General features: G+C 36.2%; 2 protein-coding genes across 3 annotated transcripts in view; one reads left to right on the top strand and one right to left on the bottom strand.

Annotated features, from left to right (window-relative positions):
• Positions 1 to 18,663, bottom strand: part of LOC110186479 (lysoplasmalogenase TMEM86A) — a 74,955-nt gene that overhangs the window by 33,724 nt on the left and 22,568 nt on the right. For both annotated transcript variants that reach the window (XM_086840082.1, XM_020955666.2), the window contains exon 2: positions 8,844 to 9,174. In XM_086840082.1, the coding sequence (XP_086696208.1) occupies positions 8,844 to 8,876 (33 nt within the window). In that variant the 5' untranslated portion in view covers positions 8,877 to 9,174. The remainder of the gene's footprint in view (positions 1 to 8,843; positions 9,175 to 18,663) is intronic.
• Positions 728 to 3,177, top strand: LOC147642546 (fibrinogen-like protein 1). The gene has a single exon (XM_086840084.1). The coding sequence runs from the start codon at positions 1,352 to 1,354 to the stop codon at positions 1,799 to 1,801; it is 450 nt and encodes a 149-aa protein (XP_086696210.1). The 5' UTR covers positions 728 to 1,351; the 3' UTR covers positions 1,802 to 3,177.

Genomic DNA, 18,663 nt, shown 5'->3' with positions numbered 1-18,663 from the left:
TCTTTCAAAGACTTTTCTTTATTTGTTATTATTTACTCTTCCACATTCTAAAGACCTCATCAAGGCAAACGTAGTAACCTGCAGAAGGTTAGCCAATTTTGGCAGTAAAAATTCTGGTATATTGCTTCACTTTTTCAATAAACTCTTTTCTCCATTGATTAATTAATAAATACAAAATTCGATCAAAAATAATTTACAAATATATAAAATACATTTCCCTGTTATATTTTAGAAACGCTTTTAATTTGTTTGTGTCCGCAAATACTATTGATATTAAAAAGATTCGCTTTAAAATGCTATTATCATTTTTTTATATAATATATGTATAATTTACTGTAATTTTTATAATTTATAATATCTATGTACTTATTACTGAAATTCATGAAAAAGTGGTTAATAATTTTAGGTGAATTCACATAATAATCTCCGTTATGTTTAATATACATATAAGTAAACATTTCTTATACTTCAATCGGAAAATAAGTATTTCATTTAATAAAGAAGTCAAATTTGCAGAGAATGACTCATAACTTATCAAAAATATATATGGAATGGTCTCAGATTAATCTTCAAAACAATAATCTGCTTCGTAATATTATATTTTCAGGTGAACATATAAAATAATTTAACACATCAATTTATGGAAGACAAAATACCCTTGCAATTAAGCTTTACGATTGAAACAAAAATCAATCAAAACTAAGCTGAAAGTATTCGAATTTTTGTAATCAATATTTATCAATATTTTTATAGGAAAATTTTTAGGCAAATCAAAATTTTTTAAATATCATAACTAAGCCAAAGATGCATTAATTGTTATTCGGAAAGCTGTCCTGTGTTAGTCTTTTGCAGTTAAATAAATCTGCATACTCGATTTAAAATGTAAAAAATATCAACATTTTGATCAACTTTTAACGATGCAACCCCTTATAAAATTTTAAAATATTTGAAAAAATAAAATTTTGCTCGGTCGTAGCTAGATCGACTCGGCTTTTGATGCTGCTCAAGAATATACATGATTTATAGGGTCGGAAATGATTCCTTCACATTGTTACATGTTTCTGACTTAAATTAGTATACCTTGTAAGGGTATTTAAATGTATAAAATACGTTTCCCTCTTTAAAATAAATTTAGTTAACATTTGGCAGCGGAACCATTCGCGATGAAAGCGTGTGCTTTCGTGATATTATTGCTAGTAATTAGAGAGCAGTTACGGATTGCCACAGGAGAGACAGCAAAGTAATTATAAAATAATAATAATAACGAAATGAAATTATAACACTGAAATTTACAAAATACAGTTGTCCCTGGCATAAGTTTGTTGCTCCCGCAGGCATTTTCGAACTAAGGATGAACGGGTCAAAGCCTTTCGCCGTGCCATGTGATGGCCAAGGATGGATTTATATTCTAAATCGGAGCGATGGAAGCGAGAACTTTGACCGGAACTGGACGGACTACAAGGAGGGATTCGGCAAGTTGTGGGGAGAGTTCTTTTTGGGGCTGGAGAAACTGCACCTGTTGACCAAGTCAGAGCCGCATTTGTTGTACGTTCTCCTCAAGGATGCGTACTCAAATAGCCGCATCGCTCGCTACGATGCCTTCCAAATTGGCAGCGAGGAAGAGTCCTATAATCTGAAGACCCTGGGTCGGTATTCTGGGTCCGCTGGGGACTCCTTGAATATCCACAGAGGCATGAAGTTCAGCACCTTCGATCGCGATAATGATCGATCCAGGACCAATTGTGCAGAGGTTCATGCAGGCGGTTGGTGGTACAACGATTGCGGCAATAGGTATGAATAATATATATTCTTACATATTTTAGTTGTTTAAAACATCTTTTAATTACAGTGCATTAAATGGAAAATATTTCAATATCGGAGACACTGATCACAATGGCATTCTCTGGGAAACTTGGAGAAAAGATAACTTTTTTCTTTCCATCACCCAAGTAACCATGTCTATTGTTTCCCAATCCCAAAATGCTCAGATTGAACGTGAATGGGAGAACTATGAAAGATCTCTATGATACATTGATCGAATAACACTATAAGTATTCCATATATAAAATCCCCTAGCAAAGGGTGGTCTCTTACAGATTTTCACTCACTTGTTTTTATTTGCTTTTCCACATTTCAAAGTCTTATTTTTACTTATTTTAAGTCTCGTTGGGTAATTTAACCTGCGGCAGGTCAGAGGCCATGTAGCAACAACTAATTTGGCAGCAACCCCCAGTCCCCCTCCCCGAGAAGATGCCTTGTTTTTTCAACAGACACCGGAGGGATGAGTGAAGATAAAAAAAAAAACCAAGAAAGGAAAACAAATGCCATTTCAAGTAGCAAACGTGTAAAGTAGGTGGCCCAGACCTTTTTGCCGCCACCAGAAAATTGAAGAAGAGACACCGTGGAACCAGCAGCCATGGGAAAGGGCTTTAAAGCAATTAAATTGGATAAGGATATTAAGTGAATAAATACATTAAATAATCATCAATGTATTGTTATGTACTTTTATTTGATTTAAATTAAAAGAAAGCAATTCTTAATTTCAGACCCACTCTTCTGTTTGTAGTTCTAAATAAATGTAGCTTTATACTTAATTCTCCCATCATATCATATCATATCAAATCATATTATATCATATCTTATCATATTATATCATATCATATCATATCATATCATTTCATATCATATATCATATCAAATCATATTATATCATATCGTATCATATCATATCGTATCATATCGTATCCTATCATATCATATTTAATGATTACAATACAATAGCATCTTTATTAAATAGAATAATTATTATCTAAGCTAAGCTTATAAAAAGCATAGTTATAAATCTTTCGCCTATGTAAATACCTACTATAAGATCTATAAAATCTACAAAATAATTTCAACATAACTTTATAACTTGACTTATTATAAAGTATAAGAATCAATGTTAAAATATGATTAGCATCCGAAAATTATATTAAAATAATGACAATATATTAACTGTATCCTTTTACCACTGTGCAACAATGGTTTTAATTTTTTTTGGGGTTTTGGAGCTGAGACTAGGGGGCAGGGGCCGTTTGTCAGTCAGTCACAGTCGGCTAATAAGCAGAGAGTCCATCAATAGATGGAAAATGTGAAACCGCGTCGCCGCGTCTGTTGAGCAACAAATGCCAAAAACGATGAGAAATCAATTTTTGTTTTTATTTTTTCGTTTCATTTTTCGGATCGATGCGGTGCGGTATGTTTTGTTTTTGATTTTTCGGTTGTTAGTTGTGTTTGCCGCCCAAGCAGCCAACACATGATATGACCATTTCCATAAACAGTCACAAGCATAAAATTAGTACTTAATTTTATAATATAATTATAAGGTAAAAACTAAAATTATTTTGTAAATGATGTGTTCTTAAACAAATGTTGTAAAATTGTTCCCTTATGTAGTTTCAAAAAGAATTGCTACTCAACACATAATACTTATTTTATGTTATTTTCTTATACAAATTTCTAGTATCATATTTTGGGTAATCCCTTTGAATTTGTTCATATAAACTGAATAAATTATTAAACAAGACTCTATTTTGTTGTCCCCCACTGTAGCTGACTTTGAGTACGGATGAGCATATGAATTAATACAGTAGCTGGGATGGATGCCTAATGGCTAACCCCGAAGACCTGTTCTTTGATGCACTCACTCTGCGGTTTTGTTTACTCAAAATTCATAATTTACATATTGTGTGTGCGTGTGTTTGGTTAGTTGTTTTTTTGTTGTCTTTTCAATGATTTTTTACATTTGCTGTGTGTGCCTCTCAGCCTCAACTAGGAGCTCTGTTCGATTCGATTTGATTCTTTTATCCCAGCCGACAAAATGTCCCCCTTCCTTCTAGTATGTAGAATATGTCGCTGCAAGGCAACTGTACCTTAGGTGTATTTATAGTCGTAATTTCGTTTTATTTTTTATTTCTTTCAAAAAAAAATCCACCCAAACTAAAGGCGTGGGACGGATCCGAATCCCGGGGTGGTTGCACTCCGCCATTGTGACCACGATCCTCGTCAAGCGATTTGATTTTCATTTCCATTCTCGTTTTTCGACTGCGCAAATGTCACGTGTGTCGCCCTGTCTCTGCGGTTGACATCGACGTGTGATTCCCCGACTTTGAATCCTCAGCCCAAGTGGTAAGTGGTTGGTTTGGTTGCTTTGGTTGGGTGACCATGTGGCCACCACTCCTCCTCCGCCAGAGTGTCGGGGTGGTGGTTCTACGATGGGGTTAACCCAGAGAGTCGAGAGCGCGATAAATATCTAAATGCCGTGATTTGCCTCATCAAGGGGCGGCGTTGTTTATCCAACAGTTTATTTTGTTTTGTTTAATTGTCAACTGATTTGTGGGCTTGAGAGTGTGTCGAGTCCTTTGTGCAGGACACGCAGGAAAGTACGGGGATCTGCCGTCAAATCAGCCAAAATAATTGGCACGTGTGAACGGAGAGTAAAATGTAAATAGATTTCGATCAAAGTTTACTTTGTTTGAAGTTTTTTAAGGGATTAATTACTTGAGAGACTGTACGATTTAGTTATAAACTAATTTCAAGTGTTTCAAGTACAATGTAAAAGCTAAAAAATAAATTGGCATCCTCTCAAACACCTTTAAAATACATTAAATTACAATACAACTAATCTGACAAGGAATGTCCAATGTCCAACACGATAGAAAGCAATTCTCTCCACTATACACTATATATTATGTCCTTTACACTCGAGCCACAAAAGACGGATAAAAAACAAACACTGGGTACAATATGCAAAATAAATGCTCAAATATAATAAAGAGAGCGAGGAGCAAACGGCAACCGGAGCACGAAAATGGCAACGTAACTCAAGAGCTACTCCAAAAAGCGAGCGAAGGAACAAAGGAGCAGCCCCGAAAGTGTGTGTGAGTGTGTGTGAAAGGATATGGAAGGGGATTGGCAGGACGAAACAATACGGACAGCTCTCACGCAGGCAGAGTGCGCAAAAAAATATCATTTAAAATAATATTAAAATAAAGCCAAGAGTGTGTCAGTCAGTGGAGAAAAAATAGTCAAATTACAAGCACTGAAAAGTTTTTAGTTTGAAAGGGAATAACAGGGAAATATTTTTATTTCAGAATAGAAAGAAAAGAAAAAATATACTATTAAAATAATACTTAAAGTTTGTGACATAATATAACATAATATGAACTTGGAGAAGCCAAAGTTGATATACCCTTGCAGTATGCAATTGAATTTTAGGATCGTATCGAAATCGAATCGAATCGCATTCTATGAATCGATTTTGTGTACTATTTAAAGTTTATTAAAGTTTATTTTTATTAGGTTAATAAATCTGCAAACTCAATTTAAAATAAAAATTTTTGTCAATTTTTGACAATTTCAACGATGAAACCCCTTATAAAATTTTCAAAATTTTGAAAAAATTAAATTTTGCTCGGACATAGCTAGTTCGACTCATATTTTAATGCTGATCAAGAATAAATATGTTTTAAAGGGTCGGAAATGACTCCTTACTTAGTTTGAAGCTTTTGACTAAAACAATAATACCCTGAAAGGGGATAAATATCTCTTACAATTAATGTAATGTAAAAAATGTAGAAAGTTCAGTTTGGAATGATTTTTCTAAAAATTAAGAATTAAAGAAATATTTAAGTTAAGAAATATATTTCCAGACAAAATGAATAATTACCACTGAAATCCTTTGATACAATAAAACTCCTTTTAAGAGACTTACAACATCAGCTAAAACTATAAAAATATTATAAAAATAATTATAACAGTCCCATTTAAAATGTCAAAGTTCAACAGTAATAGTGTTTTTCACTGTGTTTGGAACAAAATAAAGATGGAAATAAATGGGGGCGTCAGTGAGGCGACAAACGGCCAGCGGGCTGAATAATAATAATAAAAAAAGAAAACAACAAAAATAATAATAATGGAAGTTATACATTTTATTTCACAGACGAATGGCAGTTGGTTGGCTGGCTGATGTCCAAGGACTCCGGTTCGGGGTCCAGGACTCTGCTCCGACTGGCAACCCCTTCTGGAACTCGGGAATGTTGACAAGCGGCAGCAGAAGCAACAAGAAACACACACAATGCGAATATATATACATATATATAATCAAATAAAACTGAAAAGGATTCGCCTTTGTGCGCTTTGTTGTTCGAGTAGTTTTCCGTTTCCCCCTCGCTGCGAGTGCGAGTGTTGGTGGGGACTCAAAGGAAATAAATGTATTGTATTTGGTAGCGCAGCTACAAATGAAATTTTAATCAAAATGTAGTTGAGTGCTGAAGGGTTGTTCGCTCCGATTGTCCTCCCCTTAGAGAGCACACACACATATCCACATACACTCCTTTATTTGAATTGTTTCTGTCAATCAGCGCGGCTTCAGCTTCTTTTGTTGCTGCCGAAGGATACAACTGATATTGATTTCGGGATCGAGTTCGTGTTACTCCTCCTTAGCCGCAAAGCACAATGGCTGGAGGACAGGACACATATATCAGCCAATGGGAAAAGTTTCAAAGATACGACATACACACACACAAAGGGAGGCGGAAATGCTCTCAGGACTTTCAGGATAGTTTCATAATTGCGAGCACAGCAATGGCGTTGCCAGTTTTGTATTCTGGAGTCCTGGAGTCCTGACAACTTAATAAATAATGGCCACTTTTCGCATTAAATTTGTTACTTTTTAAAGCTATTTTAAGTTTTTTAAAATATAAAACAAGTTATCTCGCTTCAACTTAAGTTTAGGAGGACTCGAGTACATTTACAAGTATATAAAATTTAATTAGTATTAAAACTTTTAAAATAAATCTAAATCAAATCAAATAATAATTTAAAATATGCAGAATATTATTTCAATGCCATGCCAATAGGTTCTTTTTTGTTTGTTTTACTTGTGGTATTAGTTATTTTATTGTTTTTTATGAAGAAAAAAACTCAAATAATCTAAATAGAATGGAAAAAGTATTTCAAAGCATTTTAAATAATGAATTTAAAAGAGAGAAGTGGACAGCCACAATTTAGTTCATAACACAGTAAAAATAAATAATATAAACAACATATAAATGTATGTATATTTTCTAAAAACAAACCCCCTATAACTTTGTGGTTTATAACAAATTACAGAGAAATATAGCACATAACATAGATGGCATTGTTACTTCGTCCTGTGAGCGGCGTGCGACATGTTTCCCCATCGAAGGAGGAGGACGCACAAGCTCCGATTTGCTCCCGAGCTTCAGCTTTCGCAGCTGGTGGCAAATTTCATTTGAATGCGGTCGGAAAACGCTTGTTGGCATTGCACACCAACGGGGGGTTATATATATTTATATTATATATGTATATAGCTCTGGGCCCTGGCTGAAACTCAATTAAAATGGCATTTAAATCATGCAAACTCCTTGTTTGGCGCGTCACCCAAAACACCCCGATGGAAAATTCTTCGGCAACTTCCGACTTTTGTTTGGCATTTCTCGCCAAAGGTGGGTTCAGAGTCAGACTCAGAGTCAGGACTCTGGCCTCCACTTGGAATTGTTAATAATTTGTAATGACACGCGCAGTTAACCGAATGCCTTCTGCTAATGGTTATCGCTTTATCGAGCCTCGAACCGTAACCGAATTAGTCAGGACACAAAGGATGCAGTGCCTCCTGCAACCTTTCTTTTGTCTCTGAAACCCTAACTCTTGCCCCCCCCCCCTGGAGCAGTGTCCTGGAAAAAGGCGTATGTCTGCAATTTACGCAGATTTTTATTCAAATTAAGTTTAGTGTATAAACTGCTGTAGCAAAAAAGAATAAAGAAAAAATCGAAAAGAGGAAATATTAAGAAATATTTTATATTGACATTCAATGCAGTCTAAATGGGGACTTTCTCTAACGAAAACCTTTAAAGACTTTTGAATGCGCTATATTAATTTTATATATATTATTTTAGTCACTTAGGACTAGCCATAAATTAAATAATTACGTAGTTATAGGTTGATATCAAACCCCCTTTGCAACTTCTAAATATTATCCACAAAATATTGAGTTATAAAAAAGGATATCAAGCGGCACATTAACGACTTCAACTTCAAATAGCGACAGCAACTATGCCAAATGGATAAATGGAAGGAAAAAAAGGAAAATCGAGCAAGGAGCTTGGCAAGCCAAGAAAAAAAAACACATTTGCATATTTGTCTTTTTCGGTTATATGGTTTGGTGGCTGCTATAACATTAGCATTTCTCGAAAGGATAATGTGCCAACCATTCCTTATAGCTTTTATTTCACATCTCGCAGATAAATGTCCCCCAATCCAACAGAGAAAAGAAAATATAGTACAGAAGAATATTTAGAAGTAAGGTAAGAGGAAAATCAAATAAATATTGTACTGATTAAGTAAACATTAGAAATTTTAAAAAACTATATGAGGGGTTAAGCAACCTATACTTAAACTTAGAATTATAATATTGTCACTTATTATGCATTAATTTTTTATAGATATCTATGTTGAAAAATGAAGTCATATATTATTTATATTAGAATAAGAAATAAAACAATATAAATAATACTATCATTCCCACAATGTTTTCCATATTTTCTTTCCCTGTGAAAAAGTCATTTGGCATTTTTCTACTCCACATTTCCACATCGTTTTCAGCGGGTGGATGTGTGTGTGAAAGAGTGTGTCTGATGATGGGCGGAAAGGGCTCAAGGATGAAGGGGAAAACCCACCCAGTGACAACCATTTGTTGTTGTTCGATTGTCTTAAGGGGGGCGTGTGTGCATGTGCTTAAGAGCCTCGTTAACAAAGTTATTTTGTCTTTTATCACTTACCCGCTGCTCGGTTCCCAGTTCTCCATTCTCCATTATCAGTTCTCCTCTTCAGTTCGCGATTCCCGTTGATGTCGAAACATAATTTGCCATGTGCCGCATTAACTTGTTCGCATTACAAGGCATTTCGATTTGACGTCATGCGTGTGACATAGTACAATTTATAACCGGAAGTTCGTGCTGGCATCCACTGCGTATGAGCGATGTGGATGTGAGCTGCCGACCAAAGAATTGTCGCCTTGTCATTCTGTTGCAGCTCCTGGGGATCTGGGCCAGAGCTGGACAGTATTTACACATTTTTATGAATAGATATTTTATGGTTTTCACCGAAAACCTGAAAATAGTTGAAGGAATTTGAATAAAATCTACCTTGGGCCGCGATAACAAGTAAGAACATTTTCCCAAACATTTATTTTTGCAACTGTTTGTTCTATTGATTTGAAAAATTTATTACATTGCCCTTAAAATGTATGAAAAATAAATAATATATAAAACAAACTTTATTAATTAGACATTAGAGATTAACTCCAATTTTATTGTACTAATTCTTTCAAATTATCATAAAACATTCGAGCAGATCTTTAACTTCATATAATAGACCACAAAAATGTAGGCTTTAAACTTAAATGAATATTAAATTTCAGAGGCATTTCTGATCAGTGTCCTGTCTTGTTCGCTGGAACAATTCCAGTCACGCAGGACTCGCCCACACGGACAATTAATCTTTTGTCGAAGCACTTAATTGAATTGCCGAGCGAGCGAGCAAATATCAATTACAGCCACAATTATCCGAACAAAGGATGAGTACAACTTCCTACTACTTTGGCATTTAATTGAATTACAATTTCATAAAAATCCCATTCCTGGAAATCCAGCTTGGGTGCAGGATGTGGGAAATTCAAGATGCCGCCGCGCCTGCGCGAGCCTCAATTGCAATTGGTATCGCGGTATCGCAGTATCGTAGTATCGCAGAATCGGTATCGGGGCATTGAATGCTTACAACTTTTTAACACATTGCACAAAGGAGGCGAACAAAGGACCAAGGAGCACACACACACACATCCTTACAATGGGCACACTATATACTCGCGTCCTTTGTGGGCACTCGCGTGTTCATTGTGAGTCCGCCCGAGTCCGATTATTATTGAAATGCGCACATAATGCCAACAAAAAGCAAGTTATGTGTAAAGTATACACATGTACAAAAACACAAGTTTACTTTGCATTTATATGTATATATACTCAAGTGGTTATTGTGCCCAGGCCCTCCATATTGGGCTTGGCCTCGAAACAATTCGGAGCGCAGGCGCAGCCAGTCGAAGCAGCCCTCGCATAATGGCTGCCAACGATCTTGGAATTGCGATGCACTTAGCGAAAATGGGTGTAAAATGAAAGGGAAGAACAAAATTTAACTTATATTTGGAGCCCTGAGGTTATTACACAAATTAATCCAGCAGAAAAGACTAGATACAAGAGAAAACTAGGAGAGAAAACTAGGAGAGAAAACTAAGGGAGAAATCAACTATTACTACTACTATATATTAAAATTCGAAATATCGAAAAGTAGTAAATTTAACATTAAATTAGCATTAATTTCGTTCTCTTTTTGCGATTATATTGTATAGTTTTGTAAAGTTATAAGGTTAGAATATCAATATATAAATATATCTCCCAAGTCTCTTTTGGAGATTTATTTTCATTTCTATTATTTATTTAATTTTAATTAATTATTTATCATACATTTGCTATGCAAATCCATAATTTTTCCGCCCTGTGTAAGGAGGAGCGGGTGCTGTGGAGGATTAAAGTGTAGAAGCTCCGGGAAGCACACACTCATTTCCAGGAAATTTAATCTTTAAATGCTGAATATAATATACATTAAAATCGTTTCTGGTCGAGAGTCGGAACCACTTCAGATGTGACTTGAAATGCAGGCAGATGGAAAGACGTTTTATGTAGCTAAATGAGATGTTTTTTTGGAATTGTGAAGAAAAAGGGAATTATTTTAAATACGTTACACAATTTGTATTCATGGTATTTCTATTTAAATCAATTTAATTCGCAGTATTTATGAAGAAGCCAAGAATGGTTACTTTAAAGACAAATAAACTTGACTATAAATCATTTAACTTTTACATTTCTGTAGGACTTGACTCTATTTACAAGAAAAATCCAATGCAAAGAAAAATTTTTTATAAATAAAGAACTTAAATCAATATTTTTATAAGCTAACTTTTTTAATAAAGCAAAGAGTTTGAAATATCATAACTAAGCCAAAAATTCATTAATTTCAGAACGAAAAGCTGTCCTACGCAAGTTTTTCTTAGGGTTATAAATCTGCAATCTTAATTTCAATCTTCTGACTGAAATTATAATACCCTGTAAGGGTATAACAAGATAACTGCAAACTTCCCATTTACCCCATTAATTTTCTTGCTAAATTAATAAAAGAACTCATCCTTACCCAATCCCCACATTTCATCACTGTCACAATCTACATTCAATAAATATAAGATAAATTTCAATTTTCAATGGTATGCCACCACAATCCCACCCACAACAGCGTCCTCTCTCTATGTCTATATATACATATATAAGGCAATAATACAATAGCACTCGAGCATAATTCAAAATGCCAGTAAAACATATTTTCCGAACTCGAACTCAACATTCAACCGAGGAGGAGACAAGGGCTGCCGTCGCCGGCATTTGCGCCAAAGTATTTCAAGCGAAAAATCACACTTTGACATTGTCTGCCGTCTCCCGGGGGCGAAGTGGAGGAGGAATGGAGCTCTCCCAGGATTGGGGTCGCCCTTGTGGATGTGTTTGGGGTGTTTGATCTGCTGCCTGCCATAATTATTGCCAATAAACGTCGCCCCGTGCCCCGGTCCCTTCCCCATTTTCCCGCAGCTAAAGAGAACGCCCCCTTTTGTGGTACGTCAAATGCCGCGGGCGCAAAAACACTTTGTAATATTTAGGCCGGGAAAGAGGTGGAATCCACACAATTCAGGGGTCTTTGCACAGAGAAAAACTGTTGTTAAATTAAATCTAGAAAGAAAAAATAATGAAATACTTGGAGGAGTTTCAAAATCGGGGATTAATTAACCATGTCCTTCACAGTACTTTGTAGGAGTCAAGTAGCTTAAATAATCTAATACATCTTGACACCTTATTATTTATATATAAATCATAAAATCGATTTTGGAATTCATTATCGATACTATATTGATTTTATAATACTTTTATGTATTTTCAAAAGGATGTTTTATGTAAAAATGTTTTATTTTAATGAAGATTAAGATTAAGATAGGAGAAGGCCATTCACTAAAGTAATTTGGAACCAGGAAATATAGATATAAAATATCGCAAATAAATATCGAACTCTCTATAAGACCAACCTCTTCTATAAGACTAATAAATCGATTTTCAGTTTAATGCTTTTAACATTTTGAAAAATGTTTATATTTTTTGGTCAAGTGTTCTTTGGCGTGTCAAAAGGCAAAGTCAGAGATGATTCGGGGTTGGTGTCCTTCTGATCCTTCTGGATATTACCGGGGGTGGATGCGGGGATGCTGGGATGCTGGGATACTGGGATGCTTGGCATCGTCTGTGGGTGACATTCCCGAATTTCATTTGCCAAAACTCAGCTCAACCGCAAGCGCCCATCAAATTTCGTCACGGAAAGTGTGTAAATAAGTTCATTACACACATTTGATTGAGTGAGCCATCCCAGTTACCAGTTGCCAGTTGCCTGGTACCTGGTACCTGGTACCTGATACTACCTGGGATCTGCCTGGGAAATTGGTAATTAAAAATCAAGAATGTTTCTCTAACCATTTAATTCAATTTTACGGCCACGCTCAACTGACTTTCCCTGCACAGCACACAACACAGATTAAATGCTGGTGAGTTTTGAGTTTTGTAAAGGTTTAAGGACCAAGGAGATGGGTTGTATTGTGTGAGTGTGCTCGTGCCCGATGGCCAAGGATAACTGTCTGTCTGTCCTGATCCTGGCAAGACAAATGGGGGTGCAAATAGCCCATGGAACTCACTCACTCACTCATCACTGACCCGGTCGCTGGAGTTGCGGATGCATTTAATTTATTATTAGAATTATTTATGACAATCGCCGGGGGTTTGGGGTGATCAAAAGCCGTTATTGTTAAGTTTATTAGGGTAAAAGGGGTGCGACCAAGCCAGTAAGGACACTCTCCGAAACCAGGGCACAGTGGTTGTAATTTTGTTTAGTTTGGTTTACAAACGGTCCTTGAGTGTTTATTTTTATTGTTTGTAATAGTAGTTAAGGAGTTATTTGAGTTAATTTATTTGCAAATTATTAATTGGATTAATTATTAATATTATTATTTATTTATCTCATATATATATCCTTTATTATGATACAGTATTGATCTAGGGATTTTGTTTTATTCTATCAATCCCAGCATATACTTAAGGATACGATTTCAGTATAAAGTTTTTAATTTTATAAAAATCTAAAGACTATTCAAAGTGATTTCTTTTTATGGACCACTGTGTCCACTCAAAGTTTCACAGTTTTGACAGATAATTTTTTATTTTCCTCCTTTTTTGGGGGGGTAAAAATACGATAGGATATGAGTGGAAAAAATGATCAAAAACAGCCAAAACGCATAATTCATGCATCGGCTGGCTATTTGGCTACATGGCACTCGAGATAAATGGCAGGCTGGCGAAATAACGAGCCAAAACTGACCGCCGGACCGCAGGACCGCAGGACCCAGCACAATGACTTGACGCACACTTGAGGCCACAACAGGATAACGAGTGGCGGAGGAAAAGGATAATGCGTATGCGACAGACAAATAATATTTTTTGTATCTAGCGGCGGGTTGAATTTGTTTTCAATTTGCGTGAAAGTGAAATATGTTTTGGTGACATTAAGCCGACGGAATCAGGATTAGAGGCAGCGACAGCATCCAGCGAGGACAAAAGGACCTTCGCTAGCCTTTATGTGCGGCACGTGCTCCCCGCTTGTTTCCTTTTTTTTGCTCTCTCTCCCAATAAGTAGCGAATTTTTTAAACATTTGAAAATGTTGTTATCCCCGCTCTGTTGGAGAGTTATTTAAAATTTAATTTGGCATCTGATTCTCTGGCATTGGCATATGCCAGCATTTTCATCTGTAAAGGATTAGCGCCGCTCCTCGCCTCACGACTTCCTTTCGGCTACAAGGATATATGTACGCAGGCAGGCAAGTGAGGAAAGGAGACAAGTCAAGACATTTTTATGCAAATTTATCTCATTACGCGCCGAGTTGCTAAGTTATTTTCAGAGTGAATTTAATTAAATTAAATTAAATATTCAACACATGGCCATCAGAGGAGCAAGGATAACTTTTGCCAGAGGCCTTCCAACCTGTAATTAATATTTATATTCAAGTCTTTTGCATAATAACTATATTTTGGCCACAAAATTAGGCAGTTTGAGCACGTAGGTGCTTCGATTATTTGGTATTTAAATAAAGGATTGCACTCTTTACTAGGGATGGGAGATATATAGATAGATAGATAGATAGATAGATAGATAGATAAATAGATAGATAGATAGATAGATAGATAGATAGATATATAGATAGATGGATAGATAGATAGATAGATAGATAGATAGACAGATAGATAGATATATAGATGGATAGATAGATAGATACATAGATAGATAGATAGATAGATATATAGATATTTAAAAGCTGTGATGGATCTATATTCTGTTATCCTTTGTCCTTTGGCACTTTCAAAACTACTGATGAAGATTGAAATAAAAATAACCGAAAAGCTTAATGTTTTAAGGAGAATACTTGGCATATTCCGTTGTAAACCCCGATTAGAGCACCTACCTCATCAAGTGGCAGCTGCCGCCGCAGCCTCAATAACCCCGGAATCCCCTTTTGGGATCCTTTGTATGCCCAACAGGATATCGGGACAAAGCCCCGCTGCAGCGCCGAGAGCGGAGCAAGGCCAGCAATTATTTGTGGCATTCCGTTTCAAAGGAATTGTGTTTGTGCTTTGCTATATCTTTTAAATACAATTTATAAAGCACGCGCCGCTGCACAGAGATGGAAAGTTGGTCCTGGACTGTGGAAAAGGAGGTGGAAGTGGGGGTGGAAGAGGGAGCTGGTTTCTGGGAAGGGAAATCCTGGCACAATGGGCCAGATAAGAAGGCGGCCATTTTGTTTATGCGCCGCGCACAAAGAAAGTCAAGGGGCGGCGCCTCTCGCTTTTTAGTGCGAAAATAATTATAAAATCTGCAAAATGCAAAGGTTTTCAGTGTTATTTTCCTTTTTTTCCGCCCCGTCCCCTGAAGGCAACACACAATGGAAGCCGGCCTCTTGAGGAGTGAAAAAAATCGAGAGAAACGACGCCTTTGTGAGGCATTTTGCACCGCTTTCCCGACCGACCACCTCTGTGTGTGGTAAAATTGCAATTTAATTGCAGTTAAATTGCTCGCAATTTGCTCGGAAAACCCACAAGAAAAGCATAAAGAGAAATCAGCAAGGTAAACAAGCAAATAAAAAATAGTGGCGGGGGAGGAAGGAAAACTAACAGCGGGGGAAAAGCGATGAACTCGAGTGGTTTTTCATTTCGCAGGCGATTCACTCTGGTGGAAAAAAGGTTTGGAAGAATGTATCTAAAGGACACGGATCTTGGGTCTATCCCAATTGTGCGGGTGTGGGAAGGTCCTTGCCAGGCACTTGAGTCTCCCCGTTTTTTTTCGATATCATTATTATTTGTTTGCCATTTCGTGTGTGTGTGGAAATGTCCCCGCAGCGTTTATTTTCGAATTTATGCTGGAGTAAACGCAAATAAACAAATTGCTTATCAAAATATAGAGATGTTTGGATGTTTTTCCCAGGCCTTATTATTATTATTCCTATTCCTGTTGTTATGATCCCTCAGATAAGTATCTATTAGCTGGTGAGCTGCAATTAGCTTCAGACTCGGGCTCTAACCCCTTCTAGCCCCAGGTTTCTACAGATTTACTCTATTTATGGAGCTGCTCCTGGATGCTGCATCACCTTGGCAATTCGCTTCGGCTGTTTAATTTGGTTATTGTATTCATTGACACAAAAGCCAAACCAGCCAGCCGCCTGCTGTGTGTTTTTTTGGTGTCTTGCCAACTGCCAGCAGCAAATAAGCGCCGGAAAACAAAACAGCCTCCCATTCCCATAAAGCACTGAGCGAAAAAAGGGTTTTAAGCTTTAAAAACAAGTTAATATATTCAATATTATTAATATATTGTATTAAATAATACATGTTACTTCAAAAAACAAACCATCTCATTCATTTGTTATACCCTTCCAGTTAGACCCTTAGAACTATGTGAAGGAGTCGTTTCCGACCCTATAAATCATATATATTCTTGATCAGCATGACAAGCCAAGTCGATCTAGCTATGTCCGAGCAAAATTTAATTATTTCAAAGTTTTGAATATTTTACATCGATAGATTTATCAAACTTCCAAAAACTAGCATAGTATCAGCTTTCATTTTTGAAATTAATGCATTTTTGGGTTAGTTATGACATTTTTAAATTTTGATTTATAGAAAAACTGGGAATATTTTCAGACTTTAATTGCAAGCTGCATGTGTATATGAACTACCTGAAGTTAGTTTAATGCGGGTTAGTTGTAATTACAAAATAGCATATAAATAACATAATAATTAAATATGAACAACACACCTGTATTTAGAAAATATTAAGTCCCAATAATTCTCTCAGTGCAACCTCATCACCACTATTACCCAAAAACCCTGCCCAGGATGGCAATGTGTTTTAGTTGAGTTTATGAATAAAATTACACAGGACTCTCTCTCTCCCCTTCGTAGTGGGAAGGCGAGGTCAGGCTTTTGGGTTAGGAAGGATGCGGAGGACGCTCTTCCCGGGCACATATCAACGCGGAACAATGGATAATAAGCGTATCCACTTAATGGTTGCTAAGGTGCAGGCGAGGTGGAGCCTTCGGGTGGGATTAAGCGGACTCTCGTCCTGGCAAATGCGGTTCAGCGAGTGCCAAACACGCGGTCAAATGCCAATGAACAATGCCCGCAGAGGGGGTGAGGTGTAAGGTGTGAGTACGTGTGTGTGCCAAAAATCCTTTGGCCGTAATCAAGCGGAAAATAGCACAATGACTATATCTACAATATATACATATATCTGGGACAATGGGAAGACACTGGCTGCAGGCAGCCTTGGGGACTGGCAAGAGGAAAGCTGGCGATTGTCAGATTGAAAAACAAAAGGATTTAACAGCAGACACACACACACTCACACACACACGTACATCCAGGTTAATGAGTGGCAGACCAGTCCAAAAAGGGGAGGGGGCGTGGCATTCGGCCTACATGCAAAACAGATAAAACAGTTACAAGAAGCAGCCAATTTCTCGTGGCTCGAAATTCGAATTCAGGAGAAGAGAGAGAGAGAGAGCAGAGAGAGAGAGAGAGGGTTGCTACATAACTTATTAATATATGAAAATATTAATATATATTATATATATTTTTAGAAGACAACTTTTATTCATTATGATTTTATTTATATGTTCGAGTATTTAAATTATTAAATATATACCAAAACAAATTTACTTTTACCTGTCCCTATACTTCAAAATATATTTGTAAACAGTAAAGTTTATTTTGCTGACTATTATTTTGCAATTACAAGTATATTTTAATTACAAAATTATACATTTTTCAGATTTATACTAAAATTTATGAAATGAAAATAAGCAATTATATAAAAATATATATATTACCACTTTCAAAATATTTAGAGTTGATTTGCTGAAATATTTTGCAATTATATATGTATAAACGTGAAGATGAAGAATTTCATGATAAGTTATAGTTACGAATCAGAGACATATACTAAACATTTTTCAACAGTTAATATTTATATGGTAACATTTATTAAATTCCATTAAAATTGTATGCACGCTTTAAACACTTTTCTTTCAAAATCTACTTTAAAAGTAAGGAAATGTTATATACCATCTTAACTTGCAATATCATTCAATGGAATTTAATGAAATAAATTCTTCAATTTCCCTCGCAAAGTCTTTATGTCTTTATTTTATGCAAATGTATGCAGTCAACCCTCGTGGAGTGGAAAATGTCAATAAGTTGCAGACAAATTGTAGCTATCTCACTCGCCCTCCCAAAAAGGCGACCAATTCGGAATCGCAAACACATTGCGCATACGCCACGATGGTCGTTATATATATATAGATATATCTACAAGGATCTGAAGGGTGGGTGGTGTGTGGGGCGACTGCAATTGTTGCCTTTGATTTTGGAATTTGCTAAACACTGAGAGCTGATCATGCGGGCGAATAATTGATAAGTGCTTAGAAATTAATTGGCTTTTTGTTAAAGATGCTATGTATTCATGGAGATAAGATGACATGTTTAAGATATATATATTAAGGCATTTTTTGTTTGTTAAGATGTTTAGTTACTACCTAATAATTTGTGAGCTATTTAATGTGAGAAGACTTACTTAAGAGGAGTATTAAAATCATTAAACAGTCTCAGGAAATGATAAATTCTATAAAGAATCCTTAATTGAAAGAGAGAAGAGCAGAACCCTTGCAATTTCTTTTTGGTCAAGATATTTGCGGAATTGCATTTGGCTGCCAACTTTTCCTGCTAATTGCTTGCCGCGCTAATGACTCTAAGCTGGTGGCTGGATCCAGGATACCAGGATACCGACCACGCCCCCTGACTCGGCACTGGGCAATGAGAACCACTCGGCAACTGCCATTTGCGGCAACTAAGCGCAATTAATTAACAA

The sequence above is a fragment of the Drosophila serrata genome, unplaced genomic scaffold (assembly GCF_035046125.1).
Source record: "Drosophila serrata isolate PLE 108 unplaced genomic scaffold, ASM3504612v1 contig_382, whole genome shotgun sequence".
In the NCBI taxonomy this organism is placed as follows: domain Eukaryota; kingdom Metazoa; phylum Arthropoda; class Insecta; order Diptera; family Drosophilidae; genus Drosophila; species Drosophila serrata.
This window is presented reverse-complemented; position numbering and strand designations above follow the sequence as displayed.

Bases quoted from the DNA above. Each gene is read 5' to 3' on its own strand.
- LOC147642546 (XM_086840084.1), top strand. From the start codon at position 1,352: ATGAACGGGTCAAAGCCTTTCGCCGTGCCATGTGATGGCCAAGGATGG.